Below are 21,446 nucleotides of genomic sequence, written 5' to 3' on the forward strand. Positions count from 1 at the left end.
GTGGCCACATCACCCCAACCTATACCTCCATGTCCATCCACATGGTCTTCTCCCTGTATGTGTCTCTTCTGTCTCTTATAAGGTCACTTGTCATTGTATGTAAGGCTTACCTAGGTAATCTAGGATGATCTCATCTTGAGATTCTTAATTACATCTGCAAAGACCCTTTTTCCAAATAAGGTCAGAGTCACATATTCTGGGTTTAGGGCTTGGACATATCTCTCTGGGAGCCACCACTCAACCCACTACAACAGAATAAGGGATTAAAGCAGTAGTGTTGTTTTTTTTTTTTTTTTAAGATTTATTCATGTATTCATGAGAGACACAGAGAGAGAGAACGAGGCAGAGACAGGCAGAGGGAGAAGTAGGGTCCTTGCAGGAGCCTGACACAGGACCCAATCCCGAGATCACAACCTGAGCAGAAGGAAGCTTCCCAATCGCTGAACCACCCAGGCGTCCCTAAAGCAGTTTTCAACTGTCCCCTGGGGATGCCGGGCAATGGGCAACGTCTGGAGGCATTTTTATTTGTCACAACTGGAAGAGGGGTGCTACTGGCATCTAGTGGATCAAGGCCCCGGATTGCTGCTAAACATCCTACACCACAGGATAGCCCCCACCACAAGCAATGAGCTAGCCTTATATGTCAAAGGTGCTGCAATTTGGAAATGCTGAGATAAACAAAAGCCCCAGTCAAGTTGGACTTGGCTCCAAAGCCCCACACACGTCATTCGCTGGGCTGTGAAAATCAGTTTTCTTGAGGATCTATGCTTCACCTGTAAAATGGAATAAAAATGCATAAACCTAATAAGGCTGTTTTGAGAACAGGAGCCTGGCACCTCATAAAGATTAGAGAAGAGTTCTCAATTATTGAGATCATTTTACTCTTTGTGCATCTAGCTATTCACAAGACGACAGGACTTCCTGGGGTTCTGGTAGAGTGAGGAAAATCTGACCGGGAAATTGTTCCTAAACAGAATGTAATGAGGACACATTAGGAATGAGCACATTCACAAAGCCTTGACAACATGAATCAAATCTTGAGAATAGGGCAGCCCCGATGGCTCAGCAGTTTAGCACTGCCTTCAGCCCGGGGTATGATCCTGGAGACCTGGGATCGAGTCGCACATCAGGCTCCCTGCATGGGGCCTGTTTCTCCCTCTGCCTGTGTCTCTGCCTCTGTGTGTGTGTGTGTGTGTGTGTGTGTGTGTCTTGAATAAATAAATAAAATCTTTTTTAAAAAAATCTTGAAAATAAGGATTTTGCAATTTTCCTCTATTTGCTTATTTATTTATTGAGAGAGAGAGAGGGAGAGCGAGAGCATGCATGCATGACCAGGAGGGGCAGAAAGAGAGAGAGAACCCCAAGAGGAAGAGAGAGGGAGAATCCTCAATGTGGGACTCAATCTCACAAGACTGAGATCATAACCTGAACCGAAATCAAGAGTTGGAGGCCTAACTGACTGAGCCACCTGGGCACTCTGTCCCTTTTTATTGTTTAAAGCCATGCTAACCCATACTAAGCCATACCAAGTTTCTTTCACAGTCTCTCATGTTTCCTAGGCCTTGAAAAATCCTCTAGACCTGGTGTACTAGCTAGCTATTGCTGTGTAATAAATCACCCCAAACTGGAGTGGCTTCATACCATAGGGATCGACTATTTCTTGAGACCCCCTCAGTTGCCTGGGCAGTCCCTCTGCTGGACTCAGTTGGCTCAGCCAATCTGCTACAATCCGCCAGCGGCTAGACTAAAAGATCACATATGTACCAATTGGTGCTGGCTATCCACAGAGCGTCTAGTTCGTCTCTGAAAATTAATAAAGGGAAACCTCACTGAAATGCAGTTGGAGGCCAGAAGGGGGAGCTCTCATGACAGTCCCATCTCACTTCAATTACAGGAAAAAATGTCAATTACAGACCCTAAACAGAAGAACCAACAGGAAGGCCCCAAGAGGAAACCCTGGACATTACATCTCCTATAAGAAACTGACTACCCGGGAAGCCTGGGTGGCTCAGTGGTTGAGCATCTGCCTTCTGCCCAGGGCATGATCCTGGAGTCCCGGGATCAGGTCCTACATGGGGCTCCCTGCATGGAGCCTGTTTCTCCCTCTGCCTCTCTGCCTCTCTCAAATAAATAAAAAGAAAGAAAGAAAGAAAGAAAGAAAGAAAGAAAGAAAGAAAGAAAGAAAGAAAGAAAGAAAGAAAGAAAACTGACTGCCCAAGCAACTCGGCCAATGAGAAACCATCATCAGCCTGAACTCCTGCTTCTCTCCAATGGACTTCCCTTCAAAACAACCCTTCCCAACTTCCTCTTTCTCCATAAAATCCTGTCCTTTGTTTATTGGATATTCCTATGGTTTTTGCCATAGTTTGCTTGTCCCAAATTGCAATTCTCTGCTATTCCTGAACAAGCCCATTTTTGTTGGTAAAATAATTGACTGTTTTAAGGTGAACACCTCTGCGTGGCCTCTTATCCAATAGGCTAAAACAGGAGTCTGCAAGCCACAACTCACAGGCCGAATCTGGCTATCCACAAGCTGAGAATAGTTTTTATAGATTTTATTTTTATTTTATTTATTTATTTATTTATTTACTTTTATATATTTTATATAGTTTTTATATTCCAATAGTTTTGGAATAGTCAAGGAAAATCGAAAGACTAATATTTTATGACAAGTAAAAACTCTATGAAATTCAAACTTCAGCATCTGTAAATAGAGTTTTATTGGAACCCAGACACATAAATTCATTTGCATATTGTCTAGAGGCGCTTTTGCAAAACAGTAGCAGAATTCGAAATTGCAAGAGACTCTATGGCCCACAAAGCCAAAAGTATTAACTACCTAGTCCTTTTTTTTTTTTTTATGATAGTCACACAGAGAGAGAAAGGCAGAGACACAGGCAGAGGGAGAAGCAAGCTCCATGCACCGGGAGCCCAACGTGGGACTCGATCCCCGGACTCCAGGATCGCGCCCTGGGCCTAAGGCAGGCGCCAAACTGCTGCACCACCCAGGGATCCCACTACCTAGCCCTTTATAGAAAAGCTTTGTCAACCCCTGAGTTGATCAGCTTCCTTACATGGGGCATCTGGAGGCAGCCTTCCAAGAGAATGAAAATAGGAAGCAAGGATAAGACTCATCTTCCAAACCTCTCACCACATTTTGTTGGTCAAAACAAGTCATGAAGCCAACCCAGATCCAAGGAGAGGGGAACTAGTTTCCATCTCTTGATGGGAGGGGGCCATGATTTTCAACCTTACACACCAAGAGATTTTTTTTTCTTTAGATTTTATTTATTTATCTGAGAGAGAGAAAATGAGCAGGAGAAGGGCAGAAGGTGAGGGAGAAGCAGGCTCTACATGGAGCAGGGAGCCTGATGCGGGACTTGATCCCAGGACCCTGGGGTCCTGACCTGAGCTGGAGGCAGACACTTAACTGACTGAGCCACCCAGGCACCCCCACCAAGGGATCTTAAGGTGAGCTGTCCCAACTTAATTCAAGAGGGTGAGGGAGAAAAAACCCACGTATTTCTTTTCATTAACTTCTATTGACCTTAAAAATAAAGTAAGTTTACTAGCAAAAATGGGATCATTTGGAAATAATAGAGAATTGTGATTCGGGAGAAGCAAAGTATATAAAAAGTCAGAGGCTATTTCAACAAATAAGATAAACATTATTTTATGGAAAAGAAGGGAGGAAGCTGGGAGGGGTTGTTTTGAAGGAAAGTCCATTGGAGAAAAGCAGGAGTTCAGGGTGATGACAGTTAATTGCCTGAGTTGCAGGGGTTGTTGACTTATTGTAGGAGATTCAATCTTCATCTTTTCCTGTTGGGAACTGTAATTGATCATTCTTTCCTGTAGATTCTTCTATTTTTCAAAGATCTGAAATTGACCTGCCTTCCTGTCATTGACATGGAGAGCTTTGGTGAGAGCTCCCCCTCCTGGCCTCCTCCCTCCATATGAACAGGTTTCCCATCATTAATTTTTAGGCTTCTACCTGGAATGTGGCATATCTTTTCATGTCCTGTCATAGCAGGTATCAGCCAGCCCTGTCTCCTGTGGAAATCAAAGATAATCCCATATCACATCCTGGCCATTGCAGGTAGACACCTCAAAACATCATTTATCACAATAGAAATCACGATAATTTGCAGAGCCCTGGTGAATCGGATTACTTAATGTGCTCAATTCGTGGAGAAGCACATATATTTGGCGTTACAACTTAAAATATTTTCACACCCATATATCAGGATGACTGTTTTCCTTTACAGTCCTATGCATTTTCTTTTTTTTTCCTTTTCTTTTTCAAGATTTTATTTATTTATTAATGAGAGAGGCAGAGAGAGAGGCAGAGACACAGGCAGAGGGAGAAGCAGGTTCCCTGTAGGGAGCCTGATGGGGGACTCGATCCCAGGATCCCGGGATCATGACCAAATGCTCAACCACTGAGCCACCCAGGTGTCCCCCTGTGCATTTTCTTAATGGATTTCTAGCTGTCTCCAGAGAAGGACCCACAGGTGGCCTGCCCCTGCCCTCGGAGGCAACAGAGAATCAGGTCGAGGTTTAGGCAGATTAGTGAGGTGCTAAGTTGGCCTCCTAAAGATACCTAATCCTGGACCAGCAGCCAGCCAGCAGGCTCAGGACCACGCAAAATCCGTCTGCCGTGTCCCCAGCTCCTAGCCAGGGCTTCCATGGCCTCCTTGTTCTCTGGCCGCGTCCTGATTCGCAACAACAGTGACCAGGACGAGCTGGACACGGAGGCCGAGCTCAGCCGCAGGCTGGAGAACCGGCTGGTGCTGCTGTTCTTTGGCGCTGGGTCGTGCCCGCAGTGCCAAGCCTTCGCGCCTATCCTCAGGGATTTCTTTGTGAGGCTCACAGATGAGTTCTATGTGCTGCGGGCAGCCCAACTGGCTCTGGTGTACGTGTCCCAGGACCCCACAGAGGAGCAGCAGGATCTGTTTCTCAGGGACATGCCGAAGAAGTGGCTCTTCCTGCCCTTTGAGGATGACCTGAGGAGGTGAGGTGGGAGAAGAGGTCAGGGAGGGCTTCCTGGAGGAGGAGCTATTTCTGCAGAAAGTGAAGTATGTGTTTATTGTTGCCTCTGTTCCACCTGGAATTGATGAGCACATTCTGTGTGCCAGTATGCACGGAGTCGGAGTGGGAAGGGGGCCACGGGGGGGGGGGCTGTGCCCATTTCTATTTAGCTCCCAAGGAGCTTGCAACCTAGCTGAGGAGACAGACATGACGCAAAGACTCAAATAAATACATAATAACAAACTGTAGTTATGTTCCAAAAGACAAAGGGAGGATGCCATATGGGAATATAATGGGGAGACCTTGCTGAGGTTTGGGGTCAGGGGATGCTTCCCTGAGAAAGTGGCTTTAAAGAGAGACCCCAAGTCCAGGGAGGATAGGAAAGAGTAAGGAGAGGGAGGGGTTTCCAGGCAGAGGGCACAGCCCAGATAAAGGCTGGGAGGCCATCAGAGAAACAACAGCCAGTTCAGGGAACTGTAAGTAATAACAGATGTGAGAGGTCTGCAGCCATCATGTGGAGCAGTGCCACAAACTCCATGCTAACTGGGGTGGATGTGATCCTCAGAGTCGCTGGGAGCCAGGGAGGGCCTTGGAGCTGAGAGCGGTGGGTGGATTCATGCTTTGCACTCAGCTGCCCAATAAACAATGCTACAGTTTGTGGCTATCTTAGAACCTTCCCCTTTCTGCAATAAGGCTTCCCTTCTTTTTATTTATTTTTTAAAGTAATCTCTACACCCAACGTGGGACTCAAACCCACAACCCTGAGATACACACGCTCCTCCGACTGAGCCAGCCAGGCAAACCCAGCTTTCCTTCTTTATAAACTCCAACTTTTCACTATGAAAAATTTCAAAGACACCAAAATTTGGAAGAAGCATATAATGAAACCCACAGCAATCATTAACATTTTGCCATATTTGCTTTATCTCCACACACGTGGAGTCTGCACTGAGCCATAGACTTTCTGACACTTCGCTGATTTCATTAATTTTGCTCCACAAGTTGGAAGTTTCTAGAGACTTTCATTCTCCACCCAACATTATCATCGTTTGGGCATTATTGGCTCACTCCTACTGCCTTCTCTGAGGCTGAGGGGGAATCTTTCCTGTAAACTGGCAACATTTCCCTTCCCAGGGCAGAAATGGCAGCTGTGAGGGCATCATAGCCAAACTCAGACCTGCTGACCTCATTTGTGGCAGGGTCCTCTCAACAAAGCATTCACTGGGGCTAGGTGTCTGGACAGTGAGCGAATCCCCACCCCCTCCACTGCCCTCCCCCACCACTGTTCCCAAATAAAATACAGGATGCCCAGTTAACGTTTTTTAAGATTTATTTTATTCCTGAGAGAGAGAGAGAGAGAGAGAGAGAGAGAGAGAAACAGGCAGAGGGAAAAGCAGGCTCCCTGCAAGAAGAATGGGGGACTCAATCCCGGATCCCAGGATCACGCCCTGAGCCAAAGGCAGACGCTCAACCACGGAGCCACCCAGGTGTCCCAGGATGCCCAGTTCAAAACAAATTTCCAATGAACAATGAATAGGGATCCCTGGGTGGCTCAGCGGTTTGGCGCCTGCCTTTGGCCCAGGGCGTGATCCTGGAGATCCGGGATCGAATCCCACGTCGGGCTCCCGGTGCATGGAGCCTGCTTCTCCCTCTGCCTGTGTCTCTGCCTCTCTCTCTCTGTGACTATCATAAATAAATAAAAATTAAAAAAAAACAATGAATAATTTTTCAGTATACGTTTTTAGTATAAGTATGTCCCATATAGTGCATGTTGTGAGAATAGAATAGAATAGAATAGAATAGAATAGAATAGAATAGAATAGAATAGAATAGAATAGAAGTGAGGTAGCCGCATGTCTAAGATATTGGAGACAGTGCAGAGGCCACCGCGTCCTGGCCTGGCCTGGTCCCTGGGCGCCCCCAGCGTACACGGGGCACGCAGAAGGCGCTCAGTAAGTACTGGGAGGAGGGATGTGCGGCTCCCCAGCTCGGGATCAGGGACGGGCTTCCCCGGACTGACCCGCCCGCCCCGCAGGGACCTCGGGCGCCGGTTCTCGGTGGAGCGCCTGCCGGCCGTCGTGGTGCTCAAGCCGGGCGGGGACGTGCTCAGCCGCGACGCCACCGACGAGATCCGGCGCCTGGGCCCCGCCTGCTTCGCCAACTGGCAGGAGGCGGCCGAGGTGCTGGACCGCAACTTCCTGCAGCCCGAGGACCTGGACGACCCCGCGCCGCGGAGCCTCACCGAGCCGCTGCGCCGCTGCAAGTACCGCGTGGACCGGGAGGCCCGGGGCAAACGCGGCCCGGGGGGCGGGAGCCAGCCCGAGGGAGGGCGCGGGGCGGAGGGCGGCGCCGGGGACCTGTTCTGACCCCCGCGGCGAGGACGCGCGTGGGGATGCCGTGCCGAAGCCTCTGTGCTGAAGAGCGCCGCCCAGACGCTAAGGGGACACAGCAGTGGACACTTGAGGCAGACATCCCGGCGTCCCTGAACACCCCCCACCCCACCCCACCCCGGGCGGGGTGGGGGGACCTCGGACTGCAGAGAAACCAACCCGCAGGGCTTCAGGAGATGCAAAGTGCTGGGGGGAGGGGAGGAGCAGGGAGGGACAGGTACACAGAAGACAGGCAACCAACTCAAAAATAAGCAAAGGACCTGAACAAGCATTTCTCCAAAGAAGATACACAAATGACCAACAAGCACATGAAAAGATGCTCAGCATCATTAGCCATTCGGGAAATGCAAATCAAAAGCACGGGGAGATACCACTTCCCACCCAGTAAGTTGGCTGTAACCAAAAACCAGCACACAGCAAGTGCTGGCAGGGAAATGAAAAAATTGGAACCCTGGGGCACTGCTGGTGGGAAGGTAGAAGGGTCCAGTTGCTGTGAAAAGCAGTCTGGGGTTCCTCGGGAAGTTAAGTGTATAGTTACCAGCAATTCCACTCCTAGGTGTAAACGCAAAAGAAATGAAAACAGGGACTCAAAGAAATAATTGTGCGTGCATGTTCACACCAGCACTATTCACAACGGCTAAAAGGTGGGGGGAAAACCCACATGCCCCTCAACAAACGAATGGATAAACTAAATGTGGTCCATCCACACAGTAGGGTGCTATTCAACCATTATGTGCAATGAAGAACTGCTACACGGTACCACATGGATGAACCTCAAAAAATTATTTTGCTCAGTGAAAGAAGCTGGACACAAAGAATCACATACTGCCTGGCTCCATGTATGTAAAATGTCCAGAACAGGCAAATCTAGAGACAGAGCAGATCAGGGCGGCCAAGGCTGGGGGAGGAGGAGTGGGGAGTGATTGCTAATGGGTGGGGGATGAGGGGCTCCTTTTGGGGTGATGAAAATATTCCAGAACTAGACGGACATGTTGTTTGCACAACATCATGCATGTACTAAATGCCACTGGATTGTTCACTTCAGAGTGGTTTCTTTTATGTCATGTAAATTTCACCTCAATTTTAAAAATGAAAAATAAATCATAATAACCAAAAACGTGTCACGGGAAGAACAAAGCCCAGCAGCAAAAGACAGGGGAGCCTGGTCAAGCGGGGGCCCCAAAGAGCCTCACCCAGAAGGCGACATTTCTGCAAAGCCTTGAAAGAAGGTTGAGGGAGGGGAAATCACAGCCAATTGCAAGGTCCGCAGATAAGAGACTGAATATCAAAGGGAATTATTTAAAAATTCGTTCAAATTTCCTTTTTTAAAGAACAATGAAACAGGTGCTTAGGGCAGTGGGTGGTGTGGGACTCGCTTTAATGAGTTTGCGGGCTTGTGGGGCTCCCTGGATCCGGCCACCCAGCCCTGGCGGCTCCCGGGGCCACCTCCGTCCCATCTTCGCCCCGCCCCGCGCCGGCCCCGCCCGCCCAGGACGTGGACGCCGGGAGGGGGCGCCCGCAGGGTCCCCAGAGGGAGGAGAAAAGACTTGGTCCCAAGTTTTCGAGGCACTTTCTCATCCCCACCGCGGTCGGCACGCCAGTCCCCCGACGGCCCCCCAACTTTCAGATACCCCGTGCAGGCCCTTGGACGCCCGCCCGACTCACCTGCCCGGTTAAAGTCTCTTTTATTCCTTGACCGCCCCCGCCCCCACCCCGACCCCGACCCCGACCGGCAGACCCCGCCATGGCCCGGTCGTACGGCGGCCGGGTGCTGGCCGCGATGACCCTGCTGGGCATCCCGGCGGCCGTGCTGGCGGCGCTGGGAGCGCAGCTGCTGTTCCAGCTGCAGGCGGGCCGCGCGGAGCTTCGGGGGCTGCGCGCCGACGGGCTGGGCCCCGAGCTGGGCGGCGGCCCCGGGCTGCCCGAGGACGCGGCCGGGGCGCTGCTGCCGCTGGCCGCCGCGCTCGCCGCGCTCGCCCTGGTGCTGGGCCTCACCTGCCTTCTGCTCGCCGCGCTCTGCGGCCATCTGGGCGCCGAGCTGGCGCGGGGGCCTGGCCCCGGCAGGTAGGACAGTCCCCTCCTCCCCGAGGCCCGGCTGGGGGCCCGGAGAGCCCGGGGGAGCCTGCCCCTCTCGGGGGCCTCAGGTTGGGGGAGAGCCTTCCCTCTCCCCTCTCCCTCCCCCTTTCTTCCATCCCGACCTCCTTTTCTCCCCTCTCTCTATCCCCCACTCCCTCTACCATCTCTCCCTCCCTTCATCCTATAGTAGTTGAAAATTTACAGCAGGTGCACCGACTACAGTGACCCCCATTTTACAGAGGTGGAAACTGCAGTCAGAGAAGACCCAGGGTAGGCTGGCCCCAGTGTTGACGTTCACTTAGGGAACCCTAAGCTCGCTGTGCTTCTCGTGTTCTGTGGACTAACCCAGCGAAGGCCCCCCAGTCCCTGGGCTGCTGGTGTTGCTACCTCCCTTTGTAACTGAGCCTCACACAGGGGAGACTGATCTCTAGGCTGCCCTTTTTGGAAGCAGGTGGACTAGATGTGAACATGCTCCTGGTAGAGCCAGATCCTGTGCTCTGGCCCCCGGTTGGGGTTCCTTACTCAGGCACCTGGAACATGGGCAGGGGGCGGGGGGAGGCAGGTGTCAGGGGGCAGGGAATGGAGAGTGAGGAATTTACCCTGAGTCAAGGACTCTCTGCTGCCCCACCTCCCAGTGTTTTCCTCCAGGATGCTGGGGCAGGGGAGCCAGAAGGGGCCAGGATTCCATGGATTTCAGCAGATGGGAACTTCCCCCGCTGGAGCTGATCCCACCTAAAGTGTGCAGTATCCATTATCCATTCCACAGCTCAAGGGGTGCTGAACTGCACTCATCTGTTAGTCGACAAATATGTATTGGGTGCCTGCAGGGGGCTGAGCCCAACATAGCTTGTAGAGGATACACCGCAGGAACCAGATGGATCCAGATCTGCCCTCTTGGGGTAGACAATAGAGACTAGACAATAATGTCAATCCCAGGATAAATGCTGGGAAAGGAAGAAAATGGGTGATGCAGAAGAGGATAGGGTGTTGTTGAGATGGGACCATCAGTGGAGGCTTGGGCAGAGACTTAATTGAAGGAGGAAAGGGGGCAGAAGATCTGGAGGTCTGTGATCCAGGCAGGGGGAACAGCACGTGCAAAGGCCCTGGGGCAGGAATGACCTTGGGGTGTTAGAGGGTAGTGATTGGTGTGGCTGGAGGGAGACACGAAGGAGATAAGAACAGGGAAATCCGGAACTGGAGCATGTAGGGGCTTCCTGTGCTATGGTGAAGACTTTGGGGTTTACTCTGCCCGAGAGTTGTGAGCAAGGAGGGGCATGATCTGACTTTGGTTTGAAATAACACCCTCCAGCTGCCACACAAGAAAACAGGGGCCGGGAGGGGAGGTTGTGGGGAAGGAGGTGAGTGATAATGGAAGCTGTCAGAGCCTCCATTTCCTAAACCTCCAGGAGTAGAGAAGGGAGAGTGCACACAACAGAAGTGCTTAGCACAGTACCAGGCTCAAAACTAAGTCCTTAATCAGTCTCAGCTCTTGGGAATCTCTGTTTCTATCATGTCTGATGACAAGTTACCCTGGTTTCTTCATTTCCCAAATAAGCTTATGGTCCATAAAATAATGAGAAGTCAGGTCCCTAGCAAGTGTCTGTGCATAATAGCTGCCTCATGAATGTTGGATATTTGAATGGACTGATGTATATGGATGAGTCATAAGAGAGAGGGGATGGATGGTGGATGGATGAGTGGTGAATGAGGGGTGGATGAATGGACAGATGGATAGTTGATTGGATCAATGGATGGTGAGTGGGAGATGGATGATGGATGGATGGGTGAAGGATGGATGGATGGATCGATGGATGGATCGATGGATGGATGGATGGGGTAGATGGGTGGTGAATCACAAATGGAAGGACGGATGGATGGTTGCTATTTAAATAAGTGGATGGATGGATTAATAGGGCCTGGCTAAGTGGATGATGGCTGTGTGGTTGAATATCAATGGGGATGAGTGGATGGTAAGTAGTAGTGGACATTTACCTGGAAGAACAAATGAATAGGTAGGTGGAGAGAGATGGATGGATGGATGGTTGAGTCCTCCCATAGATCTCAAGTCCCCCAAAGCTGGGCCACTCTCCCTGCCTCTCCTCCTTGGCCTTCCCCCACCAGTTCCACCCCCTGAGCTCGTTCTCTTCCTGCGTCCCTCCTTCTCAGGTCTGACTGGTTTCTCTATGACTGCCGTCTCCTCAGACACGTGGCCCTTGGTGTTTTCTGCTGTGGCGTCTCCGTCTACTTAGCAGGTGCGTGCTGGGGGATAGAAGGTGGGGTTTAGAGCCCCAGGCTGGGGTGGCCAGGGGTAGTGGTCCCATAACTGAAGTCAGCTCCAGAGCCAATCTGCCTATGTTAGACTCTCAGCTCTGACACTTTCTTGCTCTGGGACTTTGGGCAGATTTCCTTTGTGTCCCAGTTCCCTCATCGGTACAGCAGGGATGCATACTTCCCTGCCTTCTAGAATTGCTTAGGGGATTCTGGGTTAATTCCAATGAAAGCCCATGAACAGCATCTGACCCCAGTTATTGGAACCCAGTGCGGGTTCCATAAGTGGTAGCTGTCTCCAGAATATTTTTGATTCTTCAGTTTCTCAGATTTGGTTTGAACAAAAGCTTTTAAGTCCTTGGTGGTTTTCTGGGGATAGTGTTTCACAGGTTGGTCTTAGTAAAAACTGTTTGGTTACAAATGTTGAAACTTCCAGCCCAAGAATAGCTTAGGAAAACAAAAACAAAACAAACAAAAACCAAACACTGCCCCCTCAAAAAATATATATATATACATGTACATGTGTATATATGTTTTATAAACCAGAAATGTAGTTATAAATCCCAAAACATGAAGCAGAAGAAAAACTAATAATGTGGGTGACAGAAGGACACACTGCACTGTCTTTCCTTTCCTAAATTGTAATAACTTTTCTTAAATCCACCATCTCTCACCCACACTTACCAAAAAGGAACCAAATCATCAAGATTCCTTAAAGAGACCCCTGACATCTTATATTTTGTTCTAATCCTGAAAAATGTATTGATGGTACTGCAGACTCAGTGCTGAATCATACGTAGACCACTGGCACTCCTATAAACAACCTGTTTTACTGGAAGAAAAAAATATTCAGCTGAATGAAAAACAAGATATTTGCTGTTACTGTCTTTTTCTTATTCCTGCAACAGAGAAATAGAAGTTTAGGAACATATTTAAATTATTTATTTGTGAGACATGAGCCTATATTCCATTATGGGAACATAAGGGAATATGTGGGTGTATAATGTACAGGAAACTCTGAATAACTTTTGATGTTCGACTTAATAAAATGCTCCAGTTGTGAGTTTTTTAAAAGAAGAGTGGATGGGATGATTCATGTATCTGTAAAGATTAGGGGTGGTTGTCCTCAGGTGCAGCTGGATCTAGGTGCTCAAACAATGTAATCAGAAATTCCTCTCACTTCCCCTCTTCTCCTGGTATCCCCAGAGAAAGATGCTGTATCTGTAAGTGCTTTCAACACAATGCCTACAATCTTGAGCCTTTTCACAGCCTGGCAAAAAAAAAAAAAAAAAAAAAAAGTGTTGGAGACTTGTAGAATAAGACATCCTCATTCTAATCTACGAGAAAAACTCAGAAAGAGGGGAAAAGAGATAAGTGTGTCAGCCTTGTTAAGTGTTAAATTAAGAATTTGTTCAGCTCCCATTTAGATTCTTTTTGAGGTTAGGTGACCTCACTCAGCAAGAATTCCCAAGCACATCAAGCCAATCATCCAATCATCCATTTGTTGCTAGCCAGAGCCAAAAGAATAATTAAAAAAACCTTTTCAAAAATGTTTAGAGAAAAAAAAAAGTCCTTGGCCTCACTTTAATATGTCAAATATGCTGCAGTGTGGCATCTTAAAAGCAAGAATATAGCCACCCAGGTGGGTGGCTCAGAGGTTGAGCATCTGCCTTTGGCTCAGGGCATGATCCTGGGGTCTGGGGATCTAGTCCTGCATGGGACTCCCTGCAGGGATCCTGCTTCTCCCTCTGCCTCTCTCTCTCCGAGTGTCTCATGAATAAATAAATAAAATATTTTTTAAAAAAAAAAAGGCAAGAATACAGAGCCAGAGAAAGCATAAAACAACCAGCCAAGGGCCAAGAAGTCTTCCATCCACTCTGGGTTTCTCTTCTGCCAATTCCTTGGCTGCTGCAGTAAGAAACTTCCTCCCTACCCACAGCCCAGTTGAAAGTCCCAAGGATGGCTCTGATTGGCTGGGCTTGGGTCATGTGATAGCCATGCACCAATCGCTACAACCAAGGGAAGCAATGCTCTGATTGGCCAAGCCTAGTACCATGCACATTACTGATGCCAGAGCCGTGGGTCCGTGCTCCTGCCATAGTGCTCAGGGTGACGGTAGGGACTGGACAATGGTTCTCAAGGGGAACTGATTCTGCTGACTTGGGGGACATTTGGCAATATCTAGAGACTTTTTAAAAAATATTTTATTTATTTATTCATGAGAGAAACAGAGAGGCAGAGACATAGGTGGGAGGAGAAGTAGGCTCCCCCAGGACCTTGGGATCATGATCTGAGCCAAAGGCAGACACTCAACCACTGAGCCACCCGGGTGCCCCTCTGGCGACGTTTTTGCTTGTCATGACAGGGAAGGGAGAGAATGCTACTGTATCTAGTGGGTAGAAGCTGCTAAATGTCCTACAAGGTGCAGGCCAGTCCTCATCAAAACGAATGGTGTCAACTGGGCGCTGGATACGTCAGCGGAAAACTAGTACAGATCAGACCTCAAGGTCAGGTCACCAACCGTCTTGTTCAGAGCAGCAAACTAAGGCCGGAGAGGGGCTGTGGTTCCCTGAAAGTTAATCACGGGCTTCAGGAAGCCTGAGATTCGGGTTGCTTTAGTTGTGGTCAAGTACTCATAACATAAAATTTACCATTTTGTGGTAAAATGGATATGACGACAATATGAGAGGATTAGGTAGTTAAGCTATGCGCCTGTCATGCTGTATGCCCGGTGTTTGGGGGAGCTCTCTCACGGCTTGGGGAGCAAACGTTTGGTGACTAAGTAAATGAGAGCCCTTTCTTCCCCCAGCACTGTCCATCTATGCCTTGCTGCTCTTTGAGATCGAGACAGGTGCGGCCGCCGCCTCCATCCTCGGAGTGGGTGCTCTGGTGCTGGTGGCGGCGCTCACCCACACTCTGCTCCGGGCTGCCCGGGCCACCCGCCGTAGCCTCCATGAGCTGTCTCCACCGCACTTTGAAGACGACCCTGTCCGCCCTGCTGAAGTCTCCAAGGCCAGCCCCAGGACTCAGCCCCAGCAGGGTACCCACCACCGGACCCCCTACTCATCCTTCCCAGAATCTGGGGACCCCTTCAGACCCACGGGCACTGCTACAGCACCTGCAGCCCTGGGGGGAGGCCGGGAGAGCAGCCTGCCTTTACCCCGCATGCACCGGACTCTGTCTGCTGGCAGGCGGCACTGGGAAGTGGTCACCCACGAGATGCGCAGCATGCTGGGCCACCGGCCAGGGGCCTCGGGGAAGGACTCCACACTAGTGTGAACCCAAGGATCAGAGATAGTGACCTGGTGTCAGGCCTGCTGCCTGACAGAGAGGTCCAGACTCAACCACAGTAATATGACTTGATTTCTCAGTTCACAGCATCCCTGGCTTGTGTCCTCAAGGCTGCTTCATGGCACAAAGCGGCTGCCAGTGCTCTAGCCTTCACCTCCTCCCTCAGAGGGAAAGGCAGAGGCCAAGGGGTGGGGGGCTCAGCATCTTCTAGAAATCTTTCTAGGAGGCCTTGGGACCCTCCTGCTTATATCTCACTGGCAAAAACAGAGTCACATGGCCACATCTCCAGGCAGGAAAGGCTGGGAAATGTAGCTGTCAGATGTTAGAGGCAGGAGGGGAGGGTTGGGTTTAAACAGTGATTCTCTAAATGTCTCCATCCGTTTTACAGATGAGGAAACCGAGGTCCAGAGAGGGGCAGTGACTCACCAGGAGTCCCATGGCCAGTACTGAGCGTCAGAGTCAGGATTCGAACCCGGGTTCTCTAACCCCCATGCTGCTGACAGTGCAAGTCTCAGACTCTGCGACTTCTTCCGGGCTGTGAGCATTTGAAATCTGTGTGTGCTGAGCTCAGAGCAGCCCAGGGCCACAGGGGCCCCTGGAGGGCTGGACCCCCTTCTGGCTGTGGGCCCCTGGCCGAGGGCTTTGCTGCGCTGTGTCTCAGTTTCCTTGTCTATAAAATGGGGACAGAAGCAGTTCCTCCACCTAGGGCTCCTGTGAGACTCAATGTAAACCATTCCAGGTGCCTGTGCACAGTAGGTCCTCAATACATGCCAACCTCTGCTGTCATCATTCAGGGCCCCTGGTGGCAGGAAAAGGGGGGTTGATGGCCACTTTCTGGGGCTCATGAAACTGGCAAGGCTTAGACTGGATAACTCAGAGCCCCAGAGGGGACGCCTGGGTGGCTCAGAGGTTGAGCATCTGTCTTCAGCTCAGGGCATGATCCCAGGGCCCGGGATCGAGTCCCACATCAGGCTCCCTGCAGGGAGCCCGCTTCTCCCTCTGCCTATGTCTCTGCCTCTCTCTCTGTGTCTCTCATGAATAAACAAATAAAATCTTAAAAAAACACACAAACAAACTTGGAGCCCTAGGGATCTCCAGAGGCCCTGGTCCCACTCCCATCCCACATGACCTTCACGACCCTCAAATAAACTCCAACCTTCACTATCACCTTTGTCACTTGAGCCACATCCAAACATGCTGTGTGGTCAAGCCCAGGCCCAGCATGATGGGTGGAGTCACAGGAGTGGGATGTGGAGGCTGAAGTGGGGTACAAGGGTGTACTCTTTATAGACCCCAGTCGGGGCCCATGTCCTACAAATCTCCATGCATATAAATTTCACTAGGGGTGGGAATGCCTGGCCTCCACCCTCACCCCAAATGGACAGATGTCCCCAGAATTCTCCCAGTGGGTCCCTTCCTGGGCCATACAGGCACTCTGAGGCCCAGGGAGAGGAGCAGCTCAGCCACAAAGTGGCTTAAAACCCCCCTGGGGCCTTTTCTAATGGAGAGAGAGGTAACAGTGCCCAGTGGGGAGGGGGGGCTCCTCTCCTAAATCTGACCCTGGCAGGGACCCTGCTGATCCAATACACCCAGACCCTAGTGGCCCACTGACCCCAATTCCAGCTGCCTCCTCCCAGAGCCACTGGGAAGCTGCAGAGACCTCTTTGCTGGTGGAATGAAGTGGAGAGATAATACACATGAACATCCCACGTGGCGCCTGACATGTGGGGCACCCAATAAGCATGGGTTCTCGGGGAGCATAATAAATATCAATGAAAAAGATAAAATAAGAATAAATTTTGGGGCAGCCCTTGTGGTCCAGCAGTTTAGTGACCGCCTTTGGCCCAGGGCATGATCCTGGAGACCCAGGATCGAGTCCCGCATCAGGCTCCCTGCATGGAGCCTGCTTCTCCCTCTGCCTGTGTCTCTGCCTTCCTCTCTCTCTGTGTCTCTCATGAATAAATAAATAAATAAAATCCTTTTAAAAAATAAGAATAAATTTCGGGGCACCTGGCTGGCTCAGTCGGTACAGCATGCAAGTCTTGATCTTGGAGTCATGAGTTCAAGCTCCACGTTGGGTGCAGAACTTACTTTAAAAGAATAAGAAATGTCACGTCTTTATCACATGCCTGGTTCTGCAGGCACATACCATTCACTTTCCTGGCCTCAGTTAATCTTCAGGATAACCCTATTTACAGATGGGGAAACTGAGGCCCAGGAACTGAGACCATATGGTGGTGATGGCTGGAATCTGGTTACCCCTTCACAAAGAGCTCCAGGACAGAGCAGGTGCCCAAGAAACATTGGAAATTACAGTTTCTGAGAATCCACTGGAATGGGGCAGGTGATCAAGCCATGTGATGGAATATTACTCAGGCATGAAAAGGGACAAAAACACTGATATGGTACACATGGATGGAGCTTGAAAACTCCAAGTGTAAAAAGTCAGACACAAAAGGCCACATAGTGTTGATTCCACATATATGAAATGTCCAGAACAGACAAATCCACAGAGACAGCAGGTGAATGGCTGCCAGCAGCTGGGGGACAAGGATAAGAAGTGACTGCTCACGAGGATGCGGTTTCCCTCCTGAGTGATATAAATGTTCTGGAACTAGACAGTGGTGATGTTTACACAACATTCTCAGTGCACTAAATGCTACTGAACTGTATACTTTAAAATGGAGAATTCATGTGAATTTTACTTTAATTAAAAAATTTAAGGAGGCACTGCAGGTGGAGATGGGCTCCTGAACTAAAAGCTCCTTAAATGTTGCACCCTGTGAGCTCACTAGCCTCATCCCCATCTGACCCCTGCTCATCCTCCTGGGACCCAGAATAGGAGCCCTAGAAACGAAGCCGGGAGCGGGCTGCCCATTGCCCGGATGAAACCAACCCCACCCCCCCGGGCTCTGCTTTGGAAGGGGTGCCAAGCATCCTCATATCTCAGCCAGAATCAAGTGAGAGGGGACGAGGCTGGGCCTCAGCTGGAAGCCAAATGCTGAGGTCGTCGCTGTGTGTCCTGGCTACCTGATAAGGGTTTGGTGCTCCAGGAGCTGGGACAGACCTGGCTCAGGGAACAGTCATGCGACCTGCCACTTTAGTGTCCTTTATAAAATAAAGTAACCTCCTCCACTCCACCAAACACAGCTGCGAGGACCAGATCAGAAAGGGGATTGATGTCTCCATTAATTCCACAGGCCACGCAAAAACAAGCAGCTGTTGGCACCCTGGTGTGATTAGAGAGTGAATAACATCTCCGAAAGACATTGCCTTGGGTTGGGATCATCAGAACCAGACCATGAGATGATGACGGGGGTGTGGTTTGTTTACAAGGGAGGAAGCCCCAGAGACACCAAACCTTCAGGGACACCAATAAGCAGACAGTACCATGACTGCCTGGGCTCCATCCTGCTGGGGATCTCTGGGAGACAGCAAAGAGCACACACAGCAGAGTGACCCCAACACAGAGGCTCAAGGCCTGGGGTGTTTATCCTCTGACCCTAGATAAACGTCACAGAAATAATATTGAACAGAATTAGCCAGACTCAGAAGAGAACTCATTAGGGAATTACACTTACATCAAGTTCAGTAGTAGGCAGAATGAACGGTGAGGTCGGAGGCAGTAGCATTAAGGGGGCTTCAAAGGGGGTGGCAGACAGATGTTTGAATCTGGCATAGGTGGGTGCTCTGATCTGGGGGTGGAGAGAGCAGCAGGGGCCACAGCTGGGCTCAGAAGCATTGGAATACAAGTATGGAGTTTGCGCTAGCAGAGGCCACCGGGGCTGCACCCCGCATGCACCTGCTTAGACTTTACGCTGTAAGAACTGTTGAGCTGGGAAGTGTTTCTGCAAGTCGGTAGAGCAGTATGCGTGCATTCTCCCTCGGAGCGGCACTGAGGTAAGCACCATGGAGAGTCCCATTGTAAAGATGGAGAAACTGAGGTATAGAGAGGTTAAGTCACTGCTCAAGGGTCACCGGCTAGTGAGCAGGGGAGCTGGGACCTCATCTCACCTGAGGTGACACCTGTCTCAGCACCTGGGAGAAGCCAAAGGCAGGAAGGATAAAGCTTTGGCTCTCTCCTTGTAGCCCAAGATGGTGTAGGCTCAGCCATGGCAGTCGGGATGGACGTGGCCCGAGTTGGGAGTGGGTGGGTGGGTGGGCTCCTTGGTGGTGACTCTCCCACACCTTCCTGAGGGTGTCCTTAGGCCCCACGGGGCTCAGAGGGATCTTGCAGGGTCATTGGCCACCAAGTCCAGTCAGAGCCGAGACCAGGACGGCTCACCTGGGGGCCCCTGGTCACTCGCGGGTGTCCTGGAAAGTGATCCAGAGCTGGTGTCAGGGTGGCCGAGAAGGGAGAACAAACGGCCTTTGCTTCCTGGCGGGATCAGATTCCGTGGCCGGCGCCAGGGCAGCCTGGGCGGGACCTGGCAAGGCCCAGGGAGGGGAGATGTGGGGAGATGTCTCAGCACCCAAGGCCTAGTTTTCCCAAGGCAGCTGAAGCACCTGGGGGACGGGCACATTTTGCACAGTCTCTTCCCTCGACAGCACGCAGTCTCCGCCCTCAGACTCCCAGCACAGGGCCATCCTGTTTCCCTCAGACCCCAGAGCAGGACAGATCTCTGCCCTCAGCCCCCCGGGACAATGCTGTTAGATACAAGTACCTGGGTGGGGGGTGCACCCCTTCCGGGGACCCAGTGGGGTGCCTTCTGGCCAGTGATCTCCGAGCAGAACTTTGATGAGGCCCTTCCAGGCCAGGGCATTTCACTGACAGGGTAAGAGCTTTCTGAGCCTGCCCCCACTGTCATGGTGAGATGGTGGCAGCCCCTTCAGGCAGGTCTCAGAGACTGTGACCAGCAGAGTCCGTTGCTGCTCTGCCACGGGCATGTGGTATGAATGAGGAAGAAGCCTAGTGGGGCACCTGGTGGCTCAGTTCACTGAACACCTGCCTTCAGGTCAGATCATGATCCCAGGGTCCTGCTTCTCCCTCTGCCTGCCGCTCCCCCCGTTTGTGCTCTGTGTCAAATAAACAAAGTCTTAAAAAAATTAAAAAAAAAATAGAAGAAGACTTCATCTTTCTAAGCCACAAAGATTGGAGGATGTTCCTGACTGCTGCGGACTAGGTTACCTTGATGCTACAGACCCCCACACGTGTGAGTTCCACCCATTAAGCTTTATTTGCAACCCCCAAACCAATACTTGCAGCACTTTGTAGCCATTCAGGGACATGCTCAGAGCAGAGGTGGGGGGGGAGGGGAGTTTGTATCACTGAGGCACACGGTCCCCATTGAGGTGGAATGTGGTGACACCCTGCCATCGTCCTTCGGCTCTGATGGTAAACAGGTGGCCTTTTTATGGTCTATCTAGTAGCACATTTTGTATATATTTGTGTTTTTGTTGGCAATTTTTCTACTTAAAAAGGCCTCTAAGTATAGTACTTGGTGCTGCCTTACTGTCTCTGAATGCAAAAAGGCTGGATGTGTCCCCTGGAGAAAATGTGTGTTAGTTAGATGAGCTTTGTTTCAGGCATGAGTTATAGTGCTGTTGGCTGAAAGTCAGTGTGAGCCAAGCAGTAAGGTGTATTTTAAAAGGTGTCTTTGGGGGGATCCCTGGGTGGCGCAGCGGTTTGGCACCTGCCTTTGGCCCAGGGCGCGATCCTGGAGACCCGGGATCGAATCCCACGTCGGGCTCCCGGTGCATGGAGCCTGCTTCTCCCTCTGCCTATGTCTCTGCCTCTCTCTCTCTCTCTGTGACTATCATAAATAAATAAAAATTAAAAAATAAAAATAAATAAAAATAAATAAAAATAAAAGGTGTCTTTGGGGAGCCCTGGGTGGCTCAGTGGTTTAGTGCCTGCCTTCGGCCCAGGTGTGACCCTGGAGTCCGGGGATCGAATTCCACATCGGGCTCCCTGCATGGAGCCTGCTTCTCCTTCTGCCTGTGTCTCTGCCTCTCTCTCTCTCTCTCTCTGTGTCTCTCATGGATAAATAAATAAAATCTTTAAAAAAAATAAAATAAAAGGTGTCTTAAAACACACAGAGAACAAGGTCATGTATCGATTGCCTGACAAAAATGTGACCAAAGGCTTGCAGGAAGGTACCTGGGTATTTGCTGTGGAATCCAGTACTCTCTCAGTTTTCACTACAACATTATAGAATGCTTTGGACAGAATGTATCCATCACACAGTAGAGAAAAAAAAAGACACATAGAACAGCTTTAAGATTAAGAGAGCAGGCTCTGGGTTCAAATCTCAGCTGTGGGGGACGCCTGGGTGGCTCAGTTGGTTAAGCATCCGATTTCGGCTCAGGTCATGATCTCAGGGTCCTGGAATCCAGCGCTGCATCGGCTCTGTGCTCAGCGAGGAGTCTGCTTCTCCCTCTGCCCCTTCCCCT

The 21,446-nt window shown here is 50.5% G+C and overlaps 2 protein-coding genes across 2 annotated transcripts; both read left to right on the top strand.

Annotated features, from left to right (window-relative positions):
- Nucleotides 1-4,685: 4,685 nt before the first annotated feature.
- On the top strand, nt 4,686-7,394 carry NXNL1 (nucleoredoxin like 1). Its single transcript, XM_077860843.1, has 2 exons — nt 4,686-5,011; nt 7,064-7,394. The coding sequence occupies exons 1-2, from the start codon at nt 4,686-4,688 to the stop codon at nt 7,392-7,394; spliced, it is 657 nt and encodes a 218-aa protein (XP_077716969.1).
- Nucleotides 7,395-9,162: 1,768 nt separating this feature from the next.
- TMEM221 (transmembrane protein 221) lies at nt 9,163-17,029 on the top strand. The gene is made up of 3 exons (XM_077859462.1): nt 9,163-9,482; nt 11,661-11,746; nt 14,572-17,029. The coding sequence occupies exons 1-3, from the start codon at nt 9,163-9,165 to the stop codon at nt 15,039-15,041; spliced, it is 876 nt and encodes a 291-aa protein (XP_077715588.1). The 3' UTR covers nt 15,042-17,029.
- The last annotated feature ends 4,417 nt before the right edge of the window (nt 17,030-21,446 follow it).

Source organism: Canis aureus, chromosome 19, assembly GCF_053574225.1.
Source record: "Canis aureus isolate CA01 chromosome 19, VMU_Caureus_v.1.0, whole genome shotgun sequence".
Classification (NCBI taxonomy): Eukaryota; Metazoa; Chordata; class Mammalia; order Carnivora; family Canidae; genus Canis; species Canis aureus.